The 25,260-nt window shown below is 39.9% G+C and overlaps 1 protein-coding gene across 7 annotated transcripts in view; it reads left to right on the plus strand.

Moving 5' to 3' along the window:
• Window positions 1-336: 336 nt before the first annotated feature.
• The window catches only part of col11a1a (collagen, type XI, alpha 1a), an 85,524-nt gene continuing 60,600 nt past the window's right edge, over window positions 337-25,260 (plus strand). Inside the window, exons 1-8 of one of the 7 annotated variants that reach the window (XM_078280238.1) lie at window positions 337-727; window positions 5,749-5,910; window positions 6,416-6,629; window positions 9,217-9,379; window positions 18,955-19,080; window positions 20,966-21,055; window positions 22,345-22,440; window positions 24,395-24,676. In XM_078280238.1, coding sequence (XP_078136364.1) covers window positions 613-727; window positions 5,749-5,910; window positions 6,416-6,629; window positions 9,217-9,379; window positions 18,955-19,080; window positions 20,966-21,055; window positions 22,345-22,440; window positions 24,395-24,676 — 1,248 coding nt within the window. In that variant the 5' untranslated portion in view covers window positions 337-612. Of the gene's footprint in view, window positions 728-5,745; window positions 5,911-6,415; window positions 6,630-9,216; window positions 9,380-18,954; window positions 19,081-20,965; window positions 21,056-21,953; window positions 22,140-22,344; window positions 22,441-24,394; window positions 24,677-25,260 lie in introns of all 7 variants that reach the window. The other 6 variants (XM_078280237.1, XM_078280240.1, XM_078280242.1 and 3 more) reach the window with 6 other exon arrangements.

The raw sequence follows: 25,260 nt of genomic DNA on the forward strand, positions 1-25,260 counted from the left end.
ACTTGTTGCAGAGTGGGCTAAACAGTTTTTCATTTTACTCACTGTAGTCATGCTGCAAATAACAGCAGTCATCTGTGCCAGCTCAGGTGGTTGAAGCTTAATGGATCTATTATATTATCAATATTATAGAAACACCCTAAATGTACAGTTCTGTCATTTCATCATTCCCAGGTCGTTACAAACTTGTATTTTTCTTCTCTTCCCTCAGACCACTGGGGAGAGACTTGGGGGCGCATAACAAAGCTAATGGGTGGACCCGAAGGAGAATTTCCAGCCCCGTGATTTGCTAATCGGGGGCTGGCTCCCTTGTCATTTCCCTGTAATCGTGGCTTCGGTTTGTGGAGCTTGCCCAGCCCTCCTGTCCGTGGACGCACCAAGTGTACCGACTGCACTCTGTGCGTTTTGGTTAAAGCCCGACTACCTTCACTGTGAAGGCTGGGCACTGGAAAGGAGGATCGGGGGCCTCGGTGTGGCTGAGAGAAGAGGCTAAAACTTCTCACTTATGGCTTTTTTGTAGGACAGTTTCCATCATCATTTGGGATTGTGGAAGGGACGTCATTTAAAATCACCTGAAGCCGCTCAAAAGTTTTATTCAATTGTGGGCGCCCGACCATGGAGATGCAAAGGTGGTCCACAAGGTGGAAAACGAAAAGGTGGTTTATGGATTCCACTGTAACCGTACTCATCACTTTAACCCTGGTTCTACAGGCTACCAATGTCAGAGCAGGTAAGATTGTTAGGATCAACGTCTCTAATGAACTTTATCTGGCCGACCGGCTGGGAAAACTCGGTAACTGATGATGGAGATTGGGGGATTAACAGCAAATTTACCTGGACACAGCAGCGTCACGTTTGCGTCAATTTTTGTTTTCTTCGTTCCACAACCAGAGTAGTTACAGCGAGATTAGCGCAGTGTGATTGAGCGCTGTGTGGAAGCCACCAAACAAAAAGCTTACAGTAAAACTGTACTCTGCTCGCTACTGTAGTGAAGTGGACGGTTACGGTAAACCCTGAGAGGCAATTTATAGAGTAGGCCTACATGCTCTCAGGGGGTAATCGCTTGAGGTGCAAATTTATTTTGTTGGTCAAAACACTATATTCATTATCACATCATTTACCGCGGGCTACGTTTAGGCATGATTGGAAAGCGTCCGCTCAGAAGATGAATCGCCTCGCCTAATTAAATTCATCCTAAACCGCTGGTATGTGCTTCGGAAAAACAGAGCAGCGTTCGATGATTTTTAAGATTCACTTAGGTGAAATAAAGCTCTTTGTTTGAACTGTGGTCCGCTAGGTGGATGTGACCACGGTTAGCAGGGTGGATTTCTTCAGCCACATGCCACTGGGCAGACCCTGGACTTTGATAACATACTACTTACTAATGTGGAATTTCATCAGAGATTTTATTTCAGGCTGATGGGATATTGAGTTCTTTGATACTGTGGACGGCTGTAATTACATGTTTAAGTTGACCTGATTGTATCATAAGGGGATGTCATCCTACCATGTGAAGAGGAGGATAGCCTGTTCAGGATAGAAAGTGAATTGGTTATCAGTCACACAACATTGTTTTTGCAGATACAGGGGTGTTCTGTTTGGGTACAGCATTAATGTGATGATAAATATAGTGGTGAAATAGGCTACATATTTAAAAAGGCTATAGTGGATCTCAGACTTGTCAGAGCAGAGTGCAAAGCCCGTCTGGGTCTGCAGGGGGCTGAGTGGTCAGGCAGGTTCACCCTATCTCCACACTACCCTGGTCCACACTGAAGCCCAAAATCTGGCTTGTCCAAGCCCCCCCCCCATGCCCAGCTCTTCCCCTCAACTTTGCACTTAGATGTTTTGTCGGCTGCAGGACAAGGCTGTGTTGTGTGAGTGGTGGGAATGCTTCCCCTCTAAGTACTGAGCAGTTATTTGATGATGGTCCTTGTTGCACTTCCCTATGATTTCGGAGCCTTCAAAGAGTAGGCCTGCATATGGGCCTAGCCTGAAGCAATAATGGCCACAAGTCACAGGGTTCAGGATTACATACTGTAGGCCTCACACCCTGGCCTATAGACAACTCTGTACAGATGTATTGTTCCACACAGATACAGGTAGAGACTAGATGATACATTTTTATCTCCATAATGACAATTTTCCAGAATAAAAATTCAGCCTTGTTTTTAAAATGTGCTAAATAGCTTATGCTATGGGTTCTGAAAAGGTCTCTTAAAGACCTCAATCCAATAAGCACATGGTCCAATCTCTCGACCTTATAACCAAATCATTGAAAGCAAATAGCCACAAAAATGAGTTAATGCAGTATCATTGCTATTTAAATGTATACTGCACAAATCAATTAATGTATACAGTCATTTGTTTCCAGCTAGGTTTACAACCTGCTAGTTCAGAAGATACTGGACTAGAATTTTACTCTAATCTCACAACTCCTGGCTCTTTTTTTTTCTTCTTCTTTTTTAATTTTTTTTTTTTTAATCTTAGGCATTCTGCTGCAGGCTCAGTGTTCCAGGGTCTCAGTCAGTCAAAGCTGTTTCTGCAGGATGCCTTCTTCATCTAGCAGTGTACAGACACGTTTTCTCAGCCCCCGGGGCGCAGGCATGTGCATTCCAGCAGACAAAGCTAGCATTTTCAGAGTCCTCTCCGTAATGTGCTCAACCAGAAATATCTACTAATCATCTCCTTGCTGTACCTTTGTCCTGTGTAGCTGTCACATATTTATAGTCATTGCGGAATTATTTAGAGACAAGTTTTTCTTCCTCCACACAACTTGTGCTATTACTGCAAAAATGTAAACTCAAATTCTGAAATGGGGAGGATCACAGGGGCGTTCTCCTTTTCTATAATATGACCTGTTTGGATTAAGAAAAAACCCTATATGATAACATGTTCTGATATTCATATGGAGGCATACATTATAAGGGGTTATTGAGAGGAAAAGCAAGGGGGGTGGGGACGGAAATGCTTTGAAAAACTGGGTAGGTCTCAGTAAAGTTTCTTTGGTATGACACCAGCATAAAGCTGTCTTGTTTTAGCCGGCAGCATGGTGGAAGTTAAAGGAAGGAGAGAGGGAGAGTGAGAGAGAGAGGGGCATATAGAGAGACATTCTGGCTGAGATATTATTAGAGTCTCAGGGAGCTGCAGGTGAAAAGGTCCTCCTCAGTTTATCAGCCAATTTCACTTTTCTGTAAAGATGTGAGGGCTAAAAATGACACATCAGAAGTGGGATTTATGATATCAGTTTGCTCAAGTCTTACATATTATGTGATAAAGGATGAGCTGAGACAGACTTTTTGGCCTCTGTCCTAAGACAGGTGGTTATGTTATCTCTTGGAACACACTGTTTACATCGAAAATACACCTGTGAACATGACAGAGATTATATCAAATTAGTCGATTTATGTCTTTTGGTAATGTGTCATACTGCTCCTCCCTTCCCCACATGCCTCCCTTTGCATAATGATGTTCAGATGTTCCAATAACTGAGAAATAGAGGCTGGCTTGCTTGAATTTAGGGTTGGATATTTTCTCTCTTATCCAGACTAAGGAAGGTCCATCCCTCCATGCCACCTGAGTTCTGCTGGTAGCTATATGGCCTGTTTGCTCAGCCCTCAGGGCAAACTCACACCAGCTCATCAGATGCACTCTTTTAAAACCTGTGCACACTAATTTGACCACCTTAATGGATTGGCCAGTATTGACGTTTTCTCAGCACCTCTGTGTGAGGGTCGTAGCCTGGCCAAATTGCCACATCTGGAACATATGAGTCCTGGAGTTTGAACTGAAAGCAACTCTACAGGAACTCACAATGAGGTCCTCAGTTCACTTTCCAAAGTAAGTAGCTTGTTCATCCTCACAAGCTATACAAAGGGCCAAGTTATCCTTAGTGATGGCATTCCTACAGAGTAACAATTTGCTGGTTTTGCTCTCAACTTCACATTATCTCAGCTGTTTTTATATTCTCTATATATATGCTCTGCTGAAATAGGAGTGAGTTATATTTTGTGTTGACACTAAGAACGCTCATTTGTTCTTACCAAGCTCAATCATCCCACACAAATTTCCCTGAGGGAGACATACAATTTCTGCCCTCAGGTTCAGGTTGCTTTTGAAAGAATAAAAGTGGATGATGTTTGTAAAAATGGATTGCTGGTGGAGTTCTGCAGTGTTTGCTTTTTTGGACTGCTTACAGTTCAGAATTTTGTACTATGGATTGAAGCAGCTTGCCTTCATCGTGATGTGCATCTGGTCCATCGCAGGTGTTGTATAAGGTGCTAGAAGATAAAGAGACCAGATGTAGGCCAGGCCCTTTATGTATACTTTCATCATGATAAAGTGACATAGAAAACTTGACTTTCATTCAGTGTGTTCTGTTGCTTGCCAAAACTCATACTAATGGAAGGATTTTTGTCCACTAGGTCTGAATAGCGTGCTCAAATAGCAGTGTAATCAGCAATGAAAATCTGGTGATCTTGTACAAATTGTCTGTATGAGCTGTGCTTGCAGTACCCTTATATTCAGTAGAAAATAGATTAATGTTGTAATACTAAGACTGTAGGGACTTTTCCTAAACCACACACTTTTAATTTGCTTTTCCTTGCCACAGATGGTATGTTGACCAGAGGGTGTTGAGAGTGACATTGACATTTATTTGTAAGATCGCTTTGTATCAAGAACTTAAAGAAACTTTCAGAGTGATTTGACCTCTACATGCTAGCCAAATCATTGGCTTTAGAGCCCTCAGAAAAGGCTTGCTGATGCTTTCAGACACCATGGCATGCTTATTTATCCCACAAAAACAGATTAGTGTTATTCCATTGAACAGTATGCCATTGTATTGCCTGTTTAGTCAGATACTGCTATGCTCTACAGAGTGAAGCGAGTGCCTCCTTTTATTTTAATATGGGTTTTAAGCTTTTGTATGGGGTTTTATTCATTGCTTTTTATTGGCCCTTGAATAGTAAAACATCTCCCAGGTATGAATGGCCCACAGAGGGTCAATACACTGCAGCACTTTGGTTTCTCCCTTCTTATCATGTTCACCAAACTAATGTTTTATACTGAGAGGGTATTTTGATGAAGAGCCATAGTTATAATGCTTTCCCATGGGTCTCTATGGGCACCATCACCACACAGGCTCCTTTATATAAAGTGCATCAGATTGACGAGAATGGAAAACCCAGAGAGCCTCTGGTGACCCTTATCAAGGTAAACCTATCCAGGTGTTATAGAACTAGATCTCTGTTGGCACATTGTTCATAATGCTCTTTGGTTGGCCTTGACAGAGACATTTCCTTCCTTCCATTACCGGAAGGCAGCATTTCCTAAATTAACTGTTTAAATGTGTTGTTAAGTCAGATGTTGATCTGTAGATGTTATGTCAATGTTTAAGGCTAAGTTAGTCATAGCGTATATTGTGTCCATGATGCTGTGACAAATGTGTCATAGTGCCATTTGTATGACAGAGGGTAACAACTATCGGTACTGTTATGGGATGGGTCATGATGAAGGAACCTGTGAAGTGTTCCACAGCCTAAGTTGGGTTAATCTTCCTCGAGTAATTCTTTTTTTACCTGAATCATGCAGTGGCTCTATCACTGCCCTGTGTATATTTGCCAGAACTGGATCAGGACACATACCTGTATTTAAAATAAAATAAAAAACCTACCATAAAACCAACCAACATGTACCCTACAAAAACCAATGCTATGACCTAACTGATGTTTTATTTGCTCCCTTGATCAGCAGAGCCAGTGGATGTGCTAAAAGTATTAGAATTTCAAAATTACCCCGAAGGAGTGACGAAAACATCAGGACTTTGCACAAACAGAAGAGCATCAAAGCCGGACTCAGCTTACAGAGTTGCCAAGCAGATCCAGATCAGTGCCCCCACCACGCAGCTATTCCCTGGTAAGACAAACTTCTCAGCCTTTAACCTCTTTCAACCACCATGTGTAAACTGGTTTGTGGGTTTCAAAGGTGCTTTTTGGCAGTGGATTCTTCTCTTGATATGTCTCAATTGGTATTGTTATATAAAAGGCAAGCCTGAGCAAAACCTCTGTTTTTCGGTCTCCTGTAAACCTTTTAGATAAAAATGGAGACTATACATGCAAAGAACGTAACATTTGAAGAGTTCTGGATGCAACTGATTTCTGTAGCTACTAGACTCATAATTTAGATGTTGCATAATGCTGTTGTATTCTTAAGTATGTCTTGAAATGTTATATATTACACTTACCAAGGTTAAGTCGCTTTAGATTTAAAACTGAAGCTGGGGCCTTGCTGCATTGAAGTGAATGGGTAGTAACCAAAATATGATATAATAGATAATATAGTTTTTAACTAGTCAGTCATGTTGGAAGTATCACAATAACTCTAACCTGTCATTTTTACCCCTCCTCTTTTGGCTTTGCAGGAGGTGTTTTTCCTGAGGACTTCTCCATCCTGACTACAGTGCGCCCCAAATCAGGGTTCCAGTCCTTCTTGCTGTCCATTTACAACCAGCAGGGAGTCCAGCAGCTGGGCGTTGAAGTGGGACGTTCACCTGTCTTTCTGTATGAGGATCACACTGGCGAGCCAGCACCGGAGGACTACCCTCTGTTCAGTACTCTCAACCTTGCTGACGGAAAGTATGTCAAATCTCACACATCCACTCGCATATTAACATACTCAAACACACCTGCACACCCTCCGTCTCACAGTTGAAGCTGATTCAGAAGGAATGACTGTTGCAACATGCAGGGGGTGGGCTGAGGTGGGGGTGGGGGGTGGGTGGGGTGGAGTACAGTTGTAGGTAACAGAGGGTCTGGGTTAAAAATGCTAGATGGTGCAAAAGGAACATACCAAGTGTAATCCAATTGGACCTAAAACTTGGACCTAAATCATGTGATTGATCAATACATTAGTTGTCTATGGAAACGTGGAATGGATTGTTTCATATTTTGATTACATTTCTCACAAGTATACATGCATATGTCATTGCAGTCAATGGAGTCATTTCATGAATGGCATTTTGATCATCTTGAAACTAGTTAAATTATCAAATCAACCTAAAATGCTCAAACATGTTTCTGATTTCCTCTCACTTGTTCTTCTTGATAAAAGCAAGAAAACAATCGGATTATCCATCTCATCAGGGGTCCACGGGCACAGAGACAGGTCAGAGACAGGGAGACACTGGATTATTGGGGCACAGCAGGGACTGCTATGGGCAACCTGACCACATCCATGAACTCACTGCCTCTGTTATTTTAGAGAGGGGGAAAGAAAGGAGGGGAAAGGGGCAGTGCTAAACTTCCTTTTTACCCCCTTGGATTATCTCACCCAACCAGAAACAGCGCTCCAAACGTTTATCATAAACCTGATTATCTGCTCCCATGTTCAGAAATCCCAGAACTCTCACTCAGAGCTTCGGCTTAGCTGACATGAGCCCATGTTCAGGGGCAAGGGGCAAAAAACAAACGCACAGGCTGCTGGGAAAAATGCATCATTTGAAATAGTATTTTATAATGTCTTCCAGTGTTATTAATTTGTTTTCATTTGCTGAACATGTGAGGATACTTTGTTTTTTGAGCTTTTGAAGGAAGCCATGACCCTGTCACAATAATTTTGTGACCCAAATTGGCTTTAAATGAGATCTAGTGTGCACACAGTTATAATGATAGAGGGAAGCTTGGTAAATTCTTGAAAAGTCTCATGTCAGCAATAACTTATGTGCAGTTTGCAACAAAGAGAAGGTCAGCCAGCTTTGTGTTATTCTTGTCCAGTGTGTAGTTTTGTGTGCCCCAGTATCTAAGAAGCAGTGTTCTTTGTAGAGGATTTTGAGCACTTGTTCTGGATGCATTCCAGCTCCAGGCCTTGTCTAAATCGTCATTGAGTACAGCTCAGGCTGTGTGCAGTCTGTGATTCCTGTAGATGTATTCATTGTTATTAATAAGCAAATGCCAAGCCTGAAAATAGAGGCACAATGATGATATTGATGAGGTGAAAAAGAATAGGCGAATAGGAGGATTTCTAGTGAGCTGTTGCACTGTATACCCTTAGTTTAATCTTATTTAAGCTCTTTAAACATGCTTTTCAAAAGATTGCATTTACATTTGCTTTTTGAAATTACTTTTTATTGTTTAGATCATAATGCACTTCAAAGTTTGTTTAAACCTATCAAAGTCAACATTTGCTTTTGCTGCAATACAAGCTGACAAGTAATCCTTCCTGCTATACTGCTAAGCCCAGAGAGTGTTGCACGTTCATTTTCCTCTAAGATCTGTTGCCTGCCCTGGAATGTGTCTGTATGATCGAGCTCTGTTCAAAGGAATTGGACATGTCTCTTCTTCTGATAACAAAATGTAACATGTAGATGTATTAATTAAATAATCAGATATATATCTGTACTATCTGTAAACGCTTCTTTTATTGCCATCTTAAGCTACAGTGGTGCCAGGTCTCATCTTCCACCACAGAACAATGTTTTGACTATGTGTCTCCTGCTCTGGCAAAGCAGGCCTTCCTGGATCCTGACACACACTTTCCTCAATGTTCACCATGTCTGTCATGCCGAGTAACCCAGAAGGAGGATTAAGTTTGGAGTTTAATGAGTGTAATCCCGTGTTAAACAGGACCAGAGTGTGGGGGCAAGAATGTGGTCCACTGCTGCCTGGTATGCAATAGCCCTTAAATGCAGTGGAAAATGGTCCAGAGGCGAGGGAGGTGTCATACTCACGTGTGACCCCGGTTAACCGGGTTGTTGATCGAAATATAGGTGTTGTTGATCGAAATATATCATACATAGAACTGAGGTTGATGTGTTTTAGAGTGTTTGTTTATGTGATGAATCACTTCGTACACCAGAGCATTCTGAGTTTCTCTCTCCTTGAGGTGCGTTGTGATGTATAAAAGGGGGATTATAATCCTGTTACAAGGGCTATGATTTTCATAGAATGTAATCAACCACCACAAACTTGTCTACGATTTAATTTCATGTTATTGACTACTTAACACTTGCCCTACGAAGTACCGGTGTTCATTGTCCTAATTTGTGCATGTTATTTATATTCCATCATTCTCTGCTTTCAGTATCATACACTCACATTATGCACTTAGAATGGCTTAAGATTCCCTACGTGTGCCACAGTAACTAGTCTTTCAGAATGATTGACATATACTGATTCAGCTTGGCTGCTTTTATTTCTCACCTCTCCTTGTTGTGTCCTTGACCAGGTGGCATCGTGTGGCCATCAGTGTGGAGAGGAAGACGGTCACCATCATTGTAGACTGTAAGAAGAAGATCATCAAGCCTCTTCTCAGGAGTGACCATGGTTCCATCAACACCAATGGCATTACCGTGTTCGGCACCAGGATCCTGGATAAGGAGGTTTTCCAGGTAAAAATTTCAGTGTGGTGAACTGTGTGAACATGTACATTGTGATTGCGTGGTTGCTTAAGGTGTATGTCGCTGCCACTGCTAGGTTACTTATTAGCATATTAATCAGGAATGATGTAGCAATCACCTTCAACTGAAAATTCCCCAAAAGATTGTAGTAATATTAACTGTGTGTCCAGATTTAAACGTTGCTCAAAAGTGCTACGCCTAAAGAGGTTTTAGTCAATGTCCCATCGAGGCAACCCTGGACCCCTTCAATGCTGCCAGGGCAGATCTGGAGGTGTTCAATTCTTCAGATTATTTTTAGGAACTTCACGTTGATATCGTACATATATCTAAAATATTGGAGGCCTTTTATCATTGACAAGCAATGGTTTGAACCATTCTACAGTTACCAGTTGAATTTCATGCAAACTGGGGAAGTCTGTGGCTGTTTTTTCTATTTCAGGATTTGCTCTTACTGTATTGTTGAGTTAAGTATTGTTTATAAAAGGGAAGTCATAGTTGTGGAAACTAATGCCGGACTTACACCTTCAAGCATTCTCACTGTCATTTCCAAGGTCAGAACAAAATCATGAGAGTTTTGCTAGAGTTGTGGTGTACTCCCGGGATCTCGATCGTTTGGGGTAAAGTGGTCATAAAACTCAGCCCCCCTCATCTGTCTGAAGTCAGTCTTTTTCTAATCCTGACGTTTTGATAAAATCAAACATGTTTAATATTATTGTATGTTTTTGGTCTTGACTCATGCAAACTTCTTCCATTATTTCCACCTGGAGCAGAATGTGAATATAATCTCAAAAATAATCTAGATGTTGTCTTACAAATAGTTACCCTGCAAGATCCCCAGTCTTTGCAAAATCTTATAGTCTGTGACTAAAAACTCTGTAACTTCTGACACATTGTCTTTAGATGTGAGAGTGTTTCATACTTTAGTATTTTCAAAGTCTTTTAAATTATTTTCAAAGTATCATAGTGTACGGTAGGCATAAGACACATGGACATGTGATATTGTGATTTGGATGACTGTGCTCATCCACACAGCATCCACATGAGCTGATACTCAGCAGCTGTCCATCTACCCAAAAACTCCCAGCAGACACTACACCAACTGTAAATGGATGGTGATACAATGGCTTCTAGGTTAAGTGGGATGATATTTATAGTTCTCCTTACCTGGTGACTGGATTTTGTGATATTTGGTGATATCTGAACCGTAGCCAGGTCAAAGCGGCTGAACATGGCCACCTTTGTTCATCATTATTGCTTCTTTGTTTGTGTTTTTCTGCAAAGCACACATTGGCTCTCGGTCAACTTCTCAGACTTCTCAGATCCGTTGTTTAAACTTCTCTTTACCTTGTAATTAGAGACATTTAGTGCCATGGGAGTTTTGCATGTAAAAGGTTTACCAAAAAATAGGTGGCCTGGTTGAAATGTTCTTTTGGATTGACTTTTAACTGGATAGTTTGAATTGACTTGAAGTGAAGTGGTGAAATGACCCAACAATGAATGGATTTCTAACTTGATTAGATTGATGGCAGCCATGATAGTATTGTATTGATTGACATGATAAGTGTACTAAACTGAGCTGGAGTTTTTGAATTCCCACAACAGGTGTCTTGTTACTACTAAGTGGTACAATAGCAGTTATGTTATTACTTGTTGAAATGAATAAAACATATTATTTGGAAAGAAGGTTATGATGCTGTCATGTAAGCACATGTAACTTGTCTGTAGGGAAGAAAGACTGCTGCTTTTAAAATAAGTTAATTGTAAGGTTTAAGTTGCCAAGGATGTGTCCACTTAAAGAGACCATTTTTTTTCAAGGATTGAACCAGCGCCAATTATTCATTAGCTCTTCCATCTAGTATGTGGTAAACACTGAAGTAAATCTTAACTCCTTTTAACTGAGCCATTGCTGTTGTCATTATTGCATTTTTGTCACTAAAGCAATGCTTTTTGGAAACATTGCTACACATGTGATTGTTACTGAAACTATAACAAATATGTAGCTGTTAATGCCTCCAGAAAAAAAAGAAAATAATAATGTTTTCTCCCTGTGTTTAAACAAATAATGAATTTTTTTTATAGATTTTATCATTAGGCACTTGGCAGTTGTTGACATTTAGCGATGACTATTATGCATAGTTCATGTGCTGCTGGAAAAGTCCAACATCTGGTGACTAACATGTTTGAAATTAGTTTTATGAGCTTCTCACTGTGCCATCTCTGTCGCCAAATACGGTAACTAACGCAGTGTTAATTTCATACTGCCAGTTCGTGAAGGCTTTTACAATTGCTCTCCCTGGTTTTTTATTATTTAAATAAAAAAAAAAGATCTGTAACTGTAAAGCATTTAATCAAAGTTTTGCGTTGGAGTTTGTAACATTCCAAAATCTTAATTTTGACTTAAAGATTTTCATCTTTTACTGTAAATGCATATCGGTTAAAAATATCGGTTATTGGTTTCATTAACTACTAATAAACGGTATCCATATCGGTCCTGAAAAACCAGTATCGGTCGATCCCTATCCCACATACACCATGTCTGGGAAAAATATTCTGATGTACAGAAAGTGATGCATTTTGATAACAGACATGAAGAGCCACCTAGAAACACAACTTTATTTACAGAAAAGCCAAGCAAAATGATGGCATGATATTGGACGAATTCTTTGCAATATAAGCCACAGTTTTGCCCAGACTGTTTCTCATTACCTACCTAATCATTGAGAAAAAATGAATACAAATAATCCAAATTTGCATTTTTTTTTATATGGTGAACTGTTTGGGATCCAGGGTATGCTCCCACCTCCATAGTCAGTGATTTCAACATTATGCTTTACGGCACAGTTCATCCAGAGGTGGATGCTGGCATGGGGTCAGGCAGATGTTAATAATGACAGACAATGGCTTATTTGTCCTGACACTCAAGGTCTTCTCTGGTGGGAAGTAAACATCACTGAAAGGCTGGCTAGGGGCTGTGTTTGCTTGTGAGAGAGTGCTGGTTTGTTTATGGGTAGCAGGAATGACTAGTCATTATTCTGATGCCAAGTTTGAATGATTGATGCTGCTACTCTTGTTTTAAAGCCATATTTCTTGGCATACCTTGTCATCACCACGGTGTCCACAATGATGTATTCTTTTGTCTTGCATCATTTGCTGTATCTGACCTAGTGCTATACTTAGGTCAAAAAGTGAGAAAAGTGCAGGTTTTCTCAAAAAAGAGTTATTAAAAAAGATTATTTTAGCCTCTGTAGATAGTAGACTGATATCACATAATTTTTTATTTTGTTTATTTTTTATTGACCTTAATTAGGACATTTTTTAAATCCGATTGTAGCAGGGTGTTGCTGATATTTAATTGTAGGCTGACTGAGATTACTGTCATATTACTCAACAAAGAATAGCTAGAGACAGGTTTTCTTGGGTGCAAATATTTATAAGCAGATTTGCTTTCATGTGTCCTGTCAGCTTCGATTAGATTTATGAGAGGGCACTGAAACCAGCATTTGTATGAAACAGTGTGTCCAGTCAGAGGTTGGCCAGTGGATGTGGCTGAAAATAGGAACCATAAGTCAGTTAACAGGGTCTTCTCTGTGTGGTTTTTGGAACAGGTCTCCTGTCTGTTCTCTGTCCATGCTCTCCTCAGAGATCCACAGGGCCCGATGCATGCTGGGATATACAAGGGAAGGAAATTCCTTGGCCTTCTGCATTCAAGCCGGTGGTTATAATGAGAAATGTTGCACGTTAGCAGATTCTCTGTCTGACCTCTTCTTGTTATTTTAGTTAGTCACTATATTTGATTTGATAACAATGTAACTTATGTATAAGAAAATTGGAGGAATGTAAGAAACACTTGGACTAGCTTATAGCAGTGGCTATTTATTTACAGTTTACTCCCCTTTATACCACAGTGGTAGTTTCGGATTGCCAGAGATAGATTGATAATTTATTCAGTAATAATAAAACATTTGCTCCCTTATTCAAACCCTGACATTTGTTTTCACAAGCTGACCCACATTTTTCATAAACGTCTATTCATGCCATACCTGCCCCCGGTTGGAGGCGACCACCGTCGCAAAGGGATCTGGTTCAGATGAATGGGAGTCTTTCATTGCCCCGTCAGGCCTTCCTCATTTCCTCACCCCCCTTCCCTTGCATATTCTCCCCTGCTCACCACCTCCTTCTCCCTCTCAACCCTCCCCACCTTGAGGCCTCCCTACCGTGCCAAAGTCATGAGACCGTCTATTCATGCCTCGCTGACATTACCTGTCTGAATCGAGCACACTAAATATACATACCTGCCTATTCCCTTTATTTTTGGGTAGCAAACACTCATCAGTGCTCAGTGTGTCTTACCATAAGGACTAGATGGGGCTGAGGTGGTCTATGTCTCAATGCCACACCACCAGTATTGCCAGAAGATGCATGCTGCTTAAAATTAACATAATAGTTTGTGTTGGATAGTTTTTTTAGCGAGTCTGCTAGCCTTGATAGCATTCTCAGAAGCATCACTAAGGAGGGCATTCTGTGTTTTGCCCACATTTCAGATTGATTATAAGATTCCAGAATTTTTTTTACAACTGCCAATGGATTATATATATTGCATAACAATACAGCTACTTTATAGCTCTTTAAACTGTTATATTTAAATGAGCTATTTTCTGTCCTTTTAATGCCATGTTTTGGAGAGTTGATGCTCCAACTGTTCAGTGTGAAAACTCCTTTTGCCTTTTCTTTCTGTCTCTTTTTTTCTTCTGTCTTCTCAGAGAAACTGTACTGTATAGGCTTTAAGGAAGTGACTAATTGTTGTACGGGGCTGTTTAATTACAGTTAGCTATGGTCAGACTAAAGGTATGTTGCCCTGGGCAAAGGTATGTCAAAAGACCAATGGTGACGACTACTTGTGTTTTGATTTGGCCAGTGATGCCCTGCACTCGCCTTGTAATTACAACATGCGTTTGGATTTTAGTAGAGAAAAGACAAAAGAGCCAAAACTAAACGGTGCTGTATACTGACCATTGAAAACATGGAGGTTGTCTTCATGCAGCTCCTCTGTGGGAACTCTGTTATCGTGCACGACTGTAACCTTTGACCTCCTCCATGTGTATTTAGGTGCCTTGTGGACAGGATGAGGTCAAGGTGGATAAAGATTTTCTTTGAGAAAAAGATGGTTTTATTTCTCTGTCCCTGTTTGCACTGCATCACAGAGGGAAATATTATTTGATCCTACTATGTCAAACTGAGAGTAACTACTTTAAAATGACTTGATAGCTTTACTAATAGGTATATTTTAGTTATGATTAACACAATGAAAGTAAGAAAGCCAGTGTTAATTAAATGCAGAATGAAAGAATTTAGATCACACATTCCAGATGTGTTAGTAGTGATGTAGTTTACACTACATACTGTATAGTTCTGAACAGACACCACAGAGTCAAAGCAGTTCTTAGACAAGAGAGATCAACCAGCTCTCCAGTCAAAAACATCTCAAATAAAACAATCATATAGTTTGTAGGGCTGTGCTTAATTGTGATTAGGGTTTTGGCTCCTAATGAACACAAAAACAGAGTAATCTAGAAAAAATATTATTTTGCACATTACGTTTTGGAAGTAAACTCTTATTTTGTCTTGTGTCCTGAATGAAAAATAAAATGTTGAAGCGGGAAATTTCACAGTTCAAGTTGTTTTCACTGTTGAACTGTTTCACTATTTTTTTACGTTCAATACTTGCAACATATTTTCAAAAGTCAATGAATAATCGTGTTAAATAATCATGATTTCAATATTGACCAAAGTAATCGTGATTATGATTTTTTCCATAATCTAGCAGCCCTAATAGTTTGACATAATGCTATAATATACACAATATGCAGTATCTTCTTGTCTTTTTACATTGTCATCTGATAGTAAGAATTATTATGCACTTAAATGTTTTTCAAAGATTAATAATGCTTTTAAATGCTCCTTAAGCTCCACTTGAGGTGAACACTGCCAAGAGTGCATAACAAAACAGAGGATATAACAGGTATGGAGTAGTAAATGGATTTTCACAATTCAAGTGTTGATCTTGACCCTGGTTCTCTCTTTCAGCCTCTCTCTTTTCTCGTTGACCTCTGACACGGTAGTCATTAACACACAGCCTCGTGGCCTGTTTCTGTGCTGTGCTGTGCTATAGCTAGGAAGGGGCATATTTTGGCTTTGCTCCAAGTTGCCAAGGGCTTTTATCTCAGCAGTCCACAATGGAAGACAGGCCCAGAGCCTCATCATAACTCTCCCCAGGTGTTTCCCAGCAAAAAACACATTTTACCATCCCAGCTGCTCTCTCTTAATCCCTGCCTGTCTGTCTCTGGATCCCTAGTAGTGTTTCCCTCCTGAGTTGACATCAGTTTCTCACTTGCCTTGTCTTGGCTTTGTGAGTTGGCTCTTGTTTGTTTGGTGACTCGGCTCTTTTTACTGGAAAGACGGAAGAAAGTTGTCGGTAGGAGTATATGTAAAGTTGATTATCAAATTCATTTAGGTGTTCTTCAGCTTCAGTTTGCATCTTTTTAACCTTAGACTTAGTGGTTTTATACTAACACCTACAGTAGCCTATATGTTCATCCCATTTTTTCTTGTTTTCATGTACATGTATTATTGAATTTGTCTGTCATGCTCATGTCTAACCCTGAAACAGTCAAAAGTCTCCTAGTTGTACTGATGTGGTCCAGAGATTGAACACCATGTCTCCACAGCCTATTTGTTTGCAGACGGGTGGCTCTCAGACATGAACTAATTAGAGCTAACTCTAGGCAGGGTTCAAGCATTCACTGTTGGTCTTAGGGTGACACATGAGGTAATACATGTCAACTTGACTCAGGGCAAGGCTTGATCTCTCTTTCTCTGCCGAGCCTTCCCAAACACACATACAGTATACACGACACACACTCAGCTAAGGCCTTTCCAGACTTGGCACCTAGGTTTAATGCTGTCCTATGCCTCTTTGGCAGGCCAATTTTGACTTTTCATGGTCAGTATAGTAAATGTTTTCAATAGCTAACACTGACATTAATTGATGTTATCAGGAAAGGTGCACAATTCTTCTTACAACTCGGACACCAATGATTTAAAGGGGAACTATGCCCATTTTCAAAATTCATACATGTTATTCCTATGGTGTAACACAGTCCAAAAATATTAGTGAACAGGAACAACTCTTTCCCAAAGCCAAAAACTAGAGTGCTAAAACTCAAATTTGTGATGTTATCAAGTAAATAATGTTATAAAGTGTGAACTGCTCAATAGACAATGAATTTAGAAAGATGTTATATAGATAACACAGAGCACCCAGGGGTATGTTCCGAGTATATGGGTACATTTTCTGTTTCAGACCTAAGAACACTACAATAGAATGAAGCTCATTTGGGTATAAAAAAAGAAAATCAGTCTCCCATTCATTGTCTATGGAGCAGCTCCACAATGTATGCTTGATGACATCACAAGTTTGAGACTTACTTCTGTGGTTTCTGTCTGAGAGAGAGTAGTTCATGTTCACAAATATTGATTTAACTTCCATAGGCCAAATCAAATATTGGAATATTTAATATTTAGATTGTGTTCCCCTTTAAAAGTATCTGTCTGCTCATATTTTAATGGATAGCATAGTTTCTAAGCTAACCAGCAGCTGGTTGTAGCGTCATACTAACAATACATACATGAGAGTGGTATCAATTTTCTCATCTAACTCTAACTAAAAGTAACTTAAAAGTACTGTGATTGGCCCATTAAATCAGAAGGCTGGAATGAGGCATAACATTCTTTAGATTGGCAATCTGTGTATCTATATGATATGAGTAATGAGCCAAACCCCTTTAATGTAGAACTAAGCAAGGCAGAATGTGTTGCATGTTATAGTTTCAAGTTTGGTGTCTTGTACTTGAATGAGAATATATGCTTTGATTGTTAGAGATACATTCAACCAGTGAGAGAAAATCAAGTTAAAGTAGCATTCCTCTGTACATCGTCAAACTGAAGCTGTGCAACGAGATGTTGATGGATGGTTACATCTTAAGTTTCAAGGAGCACTGCTTGTTTTCCCATGAGGCAAGCCTTAACACATTGATGTTTATACTAAGGTACATGTTAAGGATCCATAGATCTAGTTTAAACACAGGAAGGTGTACACACAATCACACACACATTCTCATGACATGTTGCAGCCTGCTTCATTTCTCTCGTGTTTTTCTGCCAATCGTCTCTTCTGCTCTTCAACATATAGTGTCCTTGCTCACACAAGTGCATCAGGATTTTACCTCTGGGCTCAGGCATCTCGCCTGCCAAACATCCTAACCAAAGACATGCTCCTTCTTCCACCTCCCAAGACCCCCCCCCCTCTCAGCTGTCTTTACAATGTGTATAAAGGCTAAAAAAAACAGCCTCCAGGAACTCGGTTCAAACAATTACAGACTCCAAAGAAAAATCCAGATGCTTTCGCCAATATGTTTGCTGTCTTGCAGTGAGCTGTGTGCTTTGGCTGTAGGAATGAAAACGAGGCGAGACGGTGCTGGCATGGTGTCAAGCATTGTGGTTAGCTGTCCCAACCATAGAGAGAACATTGTGGTTTGAGCAACTATCACAAACCATGTCTGAGATTTTCAAGGTTTTACTCTTTCCTGTGTGCTATTTTAATTGTTTTCAGACAAAACCATTGTGCACTGTTGGTTTTTGCTCAACATCTTTGTTCTTTTTTTTTTTTTTTGCAAGTAAAATTTTTAGAAATGGCTTAATTTTAGCACAATCCCCTTTGACACTCACTACATCTGACACCATCAGTAAGTAATGTGGTCTTGTGAGCTATTTTAAACTTCAAATTAAAAGCTGTTGATAATTGGGTTTGATTTGGAGCTTGACTTGTTTTGTGGCCAGTAACGATAATGTTATTTGCTGTTTTTGTGTTTTACAGTTCAGCTAAAATCTAAACTTAAAAATATACTGTGACAGTAAACAAAACGGTAAATGTTGAAGAGTAAACCTTACTGAAAAAGTATTTTACTGTAGCACACATGGACATGCCAGGTGTTGCTTGTGTCTTGATGATACATGTTTATTTGATTTCCTGAGGTAAACCCTGGCGCTGATAATAATAATCTTCCCAGTCTCTGAACTTAGTTTCCTCCCTGCACCATGTGAGTGTGGACTCTGTGGGGTGTGTGTCAAGCTGTTTAATCATACAATAGGGGTAGTTACTCTGCCAGACTCTATAAGTGTATGGGACCTAAGAGATCACATCTGCAATTTAAGATTTGCATTTGCAGTAGGCCACTTCACCCAGTGTGTGTGAGCAAGATGAGACATGACCTTCGTGTGTGTGTGTGTGTGTGTGTGTGTGCGCGCGCGCAGGCTTGTGTGCGCGCGCACACAGGCTTGTCTTTTGCTAAAGATCTGGTTTCATCTACCTTTGTAAATACATCTAATTCAAAGTAGTGATTTCTAATATTATCTATATATTTTGTAAATGGAGGATTACTTGTGGGCAACATATGTTCCTGTATGATGATAGGTGATGTGACACACGTTTCTTTTTCTGTTTTCTGCAGGGTGACATCCAGCAACTTCTGATTGTGGCTGATCCCAAAGCAGCATATGACTACTGTGAACATTACAGCCCCGACTGTCACACCCCCCACAGTGATTCCCTGCAGGCCCAGGAGCCAGAGAAAGAGGTCAGCCAACCAGGGGTGGTGGGGGAGATACAACAGAGAACCAATCAAGGGCCCTGATTAATTTCTATTTTTCTAACAGGAGATATTGGAGAGCTTCACTTTAGCATTACTTAATGGTCATTTCCATGGCCTACTGATGTCTTTGACATGCAAAGGACTCACAGGTTCTATTCGCAAATGAAATGCTTTGATAGTTGCCTGTGTATCTGTTTCCACTTTGGCGAGGTTTTGCCTTGTACTGTTAATGCACTTCACAGATCCACTTCAGTGTGTGGCTAAGCAGGTTTTACACTACGGAAAATATCTTTGTTAAAAATATAAAAGAAAGAATATAATTAAGGAGAATTACCATACAATAGATCAGGTATTGTAGACATGTAAAGTAAATCAGAGTACTGATTAGTCAGGCTGCCTACACTAGTACTGGCAAGACAATCACAGAGATAAGTGTAATATGAATATGAATTTATTCATTTGACACATTTCAATATGTTCACATATTGGCAGACACACTGTATCGAACCATTGGGGTAAATTTGCACTAAATCAATAATTAAAACTGTGCATCGTGCACATCTTGACACAACCCAATTAGGGATGTCATAGCAGGTGTCTTCCATCAGCTGTCAAAGATCAAATGCATGGTGTGATGTCCCTAATTCGAAGTGTGTGTGGTAAGACGTGCACCTGGCTTGAAGATTTTAACGCATGGTAAGCAGCGCAGCAGCAGCTGGTGTCTGACCTGTGATATTTAGTGTATATTTACCATTTAAAGTACCAACAATGACTAATTGAATGACCACAGTGCAAATGCTGAGGAGTTCAATCAGCGCTGATCAACATGCAATGTGAAATGTTAATTTTGAAGTTATAATGAAAGCAGCTGGTAGGGCTACCTATTCTATTCCTCTGATCTTTTTCTGCAATTTATAACAGCCTATTAACCCCAACTGTTTACTTATAAGTCTTAAATGTGTGAGTAAGAGTTGACCAAGCAGCAGCCAATGACACAGTGGAATACATGGCTCTCTTTGTTATTCCATAGATGTATTAGCAATTTTAACTACTCACATACTTAAAACTGCCTTACTGTCTTAAATACAACAAGTTAACCCTTATTTTATATTAGCCCATTAATCATTAAGATGATTATAAGGAGCATGGGTGAAACAATCATGGACACCGACCAGCTATAAAATTGCAATGTGGAGCCTGGACCTAAGTCAGTGCCAGAGTTCCCAGAGATCCATCTAGGCTTCATTAATTTGATAATTGGAAATGCACATGCTGCCAAATACCATAACCCATCATTTTGAATCAGTTTAGCGTAGTATCATCTTCAGACTTCACTTTCAAGTTGCAGCATGAAGTGATAAACCTTCATGACTAGAAGTCATTTATCAGAGTATTATTATATTGTAGTTTCATTATCGCGTCCTTGATAAGAAACTGCAAGAGAACTACTTAACTTAAAGTGTACAATTTATATGCTTGCAGTAAGAAAGGTTACGATAACCCTGAAATGCAGCTGGTATTTTTGTCTTTGTGGTTTCCTTGTTGTTTTATGAGTTTTTAAACATCCCATCTGCTTACATTTGTGGGCTAAGAAGCACATGGCTAGTTTCCAAGTAACACTTGGCTTTGATTATTTAAAGGTCATTATGATTTGTTAATTATTAGAAGACCTGCATCTTAATATGTTATACATGATACATTATAATGCATTATAGCATTAACCCTTTGGCTTTACCTGTTTGAACATGTAGCATGCCCAGGATGATATGTACCGTATGTATCATCTTCTTGCTGAAAGAGCACTAATGCTAACGCTAAGAATTCTCTTCATTCCACTCTCTCTCCTCTCTCTCTATCCCAACCTCCCTAGTACACTACTGATTTAGATTATTCTCAGTTCTATGATTACTCTGAGGGAGCCACAGACACCATTCCAACCGATGACTATTCTGAACCACAGGTAAATGAAAAAAGGAAAAGAAAAGAAAAAAAAGTTTGTAATGTCTCTTTTTGTCAGTCATCCATCCCATCCCTCAGTTCGTCTCGTGTTGTCTGTGTGATGTCTCAATGTTATGTTTAAGTACTCCAGTAACTGGGAGTAATCTGCTTTATTATCATGTTATGATTAGAATGTTTCAGCTCAAAGTGTTGATTTGCCCCACTACATTGAAAGATGAGCAATAATCTAGTTGTCCTGACCTGGTTATGCCTACTCTGATTATGACCTTACAGAAAGGCAGCGGAGGTAGAACTTTGAGTGTGCATGTAAACATACTCAGTGTGTCAGTCCTCCTTGTGTCTGTTTTATGAGGCTGCTGCCTTCTCTTACTGGGAAAATGTCATCTGCTTTGAGTGTTTTTTGCATTCCAGCATGTCTTTAAAACTATTGTATACATATGGATATTGGCAAAGTTTTACTTTTACTATTTTATTACTGCAATAGCTCTAAAGAGTTGCTGAAAGGCAAATCCTGTTTGTTTTGTTTGTGCATCTTTCCCAGATACGTAGATCCTTATATGTGCCCAAAAATTCTCCTGTATGTCACATGAAAGGCCCAGTCCTCAACTGTTGTGCAGCATCCTTTTTACCCAACTGTTACATAATCTAAAGTTAACCTTAACATGGTCAGCATTCCAATTACAGCCCTTGTAGTTGATGTACATGGTCAATACTTTAAAGAACACCATGCAGGCCAACTACTGTACATGGGCTGTTACTGGAAAGTGGATCACATGGGGTCTGACAGCTTTGTTGGAATGGACTCTGTACAACGGTCGTGTATTGTGTCTTTAAATCATTTCCACTTTTGAATGTTCCATGTTTGTCTTGGTGTTCTTTGTCGCCGCAACCTCTTCCAGAGAAAGAAACGTAGTGTCTCCATGAAAAAGAAGAGGACCAGAAAGTCCCTTAGTAAAACTAAGGCCAAGCCCTTAAACTTCTTTGCTGCCAAAAAATCACCAGCTAAAAAGTTTGCCACTAAGAAGAAGCGACAGATGCCTGGCTACCAGGCCACAGCGCCAGCTCGACCAAGAGGCAATTTTAGGGTAAACGTTCATGTTAAGACAAGAACAAATCCCATCAAGATCTTCCAACCTTGAAGGGAAAATCTATGATGGCAGACTGAGAGCTCCCTAACCTCTTTTGTGTAGAAGTAGCCAGCTTGAAAGGACCCCTAGCAAATAACCTCTGGTTTGAGCCTTTGGGTTAACTTTCGCTTTATATTTCTTTCCTTTTTTCAACATGATTCAGCCAAACAATGTAGGAGATTACAATACAGACTTTGACTACGGAACTGTAGATGGTACTCAAACTCAGGCTCCCTTTCCCACGAGCGGACCCAGTGAGGTAATTTTCATCCTTATTCTCATCTACTTCTAAAAACCGGTGTTGGGTGTTTTGGGTAATGTGAGACGGGAAGATTTTACCCAAGGAAGTATCTGGTATGAAATGACACAACCATTCTATTGAATGGTTGTGTCTTCTGACTTAAGATTTTGATGTGTGGCAGAACTGATGGACAGGGAAAATTTGTTAATGTTTAAAAGCTACAACCCACTTGTTCCACTACATACACTGTGTGGATTCTAGGGATGCATTGCATGCTTAGAAAATAATGCGGTGGATATTGTGGAGGTTTTTATAGTGTTATGTCATGTCATACATTTCTAGCTAAGGCTGCAGATTTTGTTAGTTCAAAGCAAGTGAACACATTAGACCTATTCAGACACTACAAGTTAACCTAGTTGTTTACAAATGTGTGGCATATGGAAGTAATTGTTACTTGAACAAGCAAATGACATACTAACTGTACCGTATCTTCATATTATGATTACAAAAGGGTATTTGTTCTGGAAACACGTGGCCCTCTTTTTAATAGAAACCACTCAGACTTTATGTGAAGTAACATGAGCGCCTTTACCAAGAGCCAACTATATATTTTCTGATATTTAGAGATGTTTGCTCAGAATTGTTGCCTCAGCCACTATGCTTTTATTAGCCACAGAAAGAGGAGTTGACAAGATTTGCAGCCTTATCTAGAATTAAAAGAAGTAGATGATGACAGAGCCTCTCTCATCCAATGTCACTTACAATACATGTGGAGAGTAGTGGATTATCTGTTTAACAAAATATGCCCTGTCCATCACATCTTAAGCTTGGTTTTGATCACTAGTTCTGCTAATTACCTCTAAAAGAACTATGATTACCAAGGCTAAAATCTCCTCACAGCCAGCTATGAATGTGCATTATCTACCGCAGCGTTTGACAAAGGGGATGTGATTCTCCAGGCAATTTTAAATATATCACTTGGCAAGATGGAGTACTGCCAATAATAACTGTAATTGCATCCACTTTGTTGTTATCTGAAGCTAAAGCTAAACAGTGATCAGTTTGGAATGAAAGAAAACTTTGTGCCAGGTGATTGTGTTGGTAGTAATTGTGCCAAATACAGAGTGTATTTATATATACACAGCCGGCTCAAAACATATTCTGTCAAAATGGATTTGTTGACTAACAAAAGTAAATTTTAGTTGTATGCATCTTGATGCACTCTGTATATGTGCACAGCTACTACAATCTGATGATTGATTAGATGCCCATGCAAATAGCTGCTAGTGTCATTTCAGCCTTTCTTTACTGTCTGTATCAGTATATCATGTATGGTTGTATGATGAGAGAGAAAAGAAGGCTGAGATAACAGTCTGTATGACATTTATGGTTAACAAACTTTTGATCCTCAGAGTTGATGATTTTATTCAGCCACTATGGTAACACTTTATTTATTCCTTTGTATTATAACATGTCTATTTACTGAACTTAGGTGTGCTGTAGGGATTACTGCACAACTGTATTTCATGAATGTGTAATTTGACAGCGCATACATCATTTGTAACATATCCATCTTGGAAGAGTTTAACACCAATTTTTTTTCTAGGATTGTAAATGCAGGTACTTAATCACCATATAATTAGTAACATGGTTCAGCACTGACAGTGTATAGTTTAGCCCATTTTTGTTGTTGTTGGACATATTCAAATTACAATCACACAACACTGCCAGGCCAGTAACTGTCCGATATTTCTTCCTCCATGATAACTTAAGATTTGTATTGTTGGAATAAATATGGTGTTACCATTGCTATTTAAAATTTTGTTTTCTGCATATCATGCTGAATTTAGTTTCAATTTGCTTTAATAACATCTACAAGTAGACCATTTGCCTCAATTGCTTAACTAACATGCTTATTTCCTTGGTTGCTCACCATTATGCCCCCCTTCTTCGCTTGGGTGACACCTGGAAGGCTGTGGAGGAGGATGTTGTCAGTGCATATGTCACCGAGGCCACTCCCATTGCTCCGGAGTCCATTGTCCCAGAAACGGTGGACAACTTGGACACTGGTGCGGAAGCATATGACCTTAAGGAATATACCCTAAAGGAGTATGACTTGGGCGAGATTGACAACAGGTTGTATGATTACGGAGCATATGATGAGTATGGCACGGCCCTGTCCAAACCCACGAGAACCTATGATGATGAGGTGGGGCCTGGGGTTGCTGCTGAAACTGACGTTTCTGAGAGCACCGTAAGTACCACACCCTGGCCTGGTGACTGAGGGGTGTGAGCATGAACGGCACGCGTTAGGGACTCTGTTTGTGTTGTGGACTCACTCTGTCTTCCAGTGCACGCTTTCCTAGTTGGTTGCTTGGTAATGTGTCATTGACAAGTTGAGTGTGGAGTCTTGCTGCTGTCTCACTGGTGTGTGATTGACGATTTAATGATTGACAGCTATGATAGGGACAATGCATGCATCTGTGTTTTCTAAGAAAGGGTATGACTGATTACTTCTTAATTTATTAAATCACATTCTGACATACTACACAGTGTGTGCACAAGCACCTAAAGTATACACACTCACACATTTTGTTCTTCTTTCTTTAAACTTCATCTCTCCTCACACAGCCTTCAGTCAATGTTGGCCCAACCTGCACACCACCCGTACATACCCAACGGGCAATATGGCCCCCTCCCCACCCATGTCGGATTGGATCCCTCCCTCTCCTCCTCCTCTGACATTTTAACAAGCAGCCTGTCTGTGTCATATCCCTCCCTATATGCCCAGCAATTAGCCCATAAATCATAGGCAGCTGTCTGCACAGTGCACACACA

Source organism: Sander vitreus, chromosome 22 (assembly GCF_031162955.1).
Source record: "Sander vitreus isolate 19-12246 chromosome 22, sanVit1, whole genome shotgun sequence".
Lineage (NCBI taxonomy): Eukaryota > Metazoa > Chordata > Actinopteri > Perciformes > Percidae > Sander > Sander vitreus.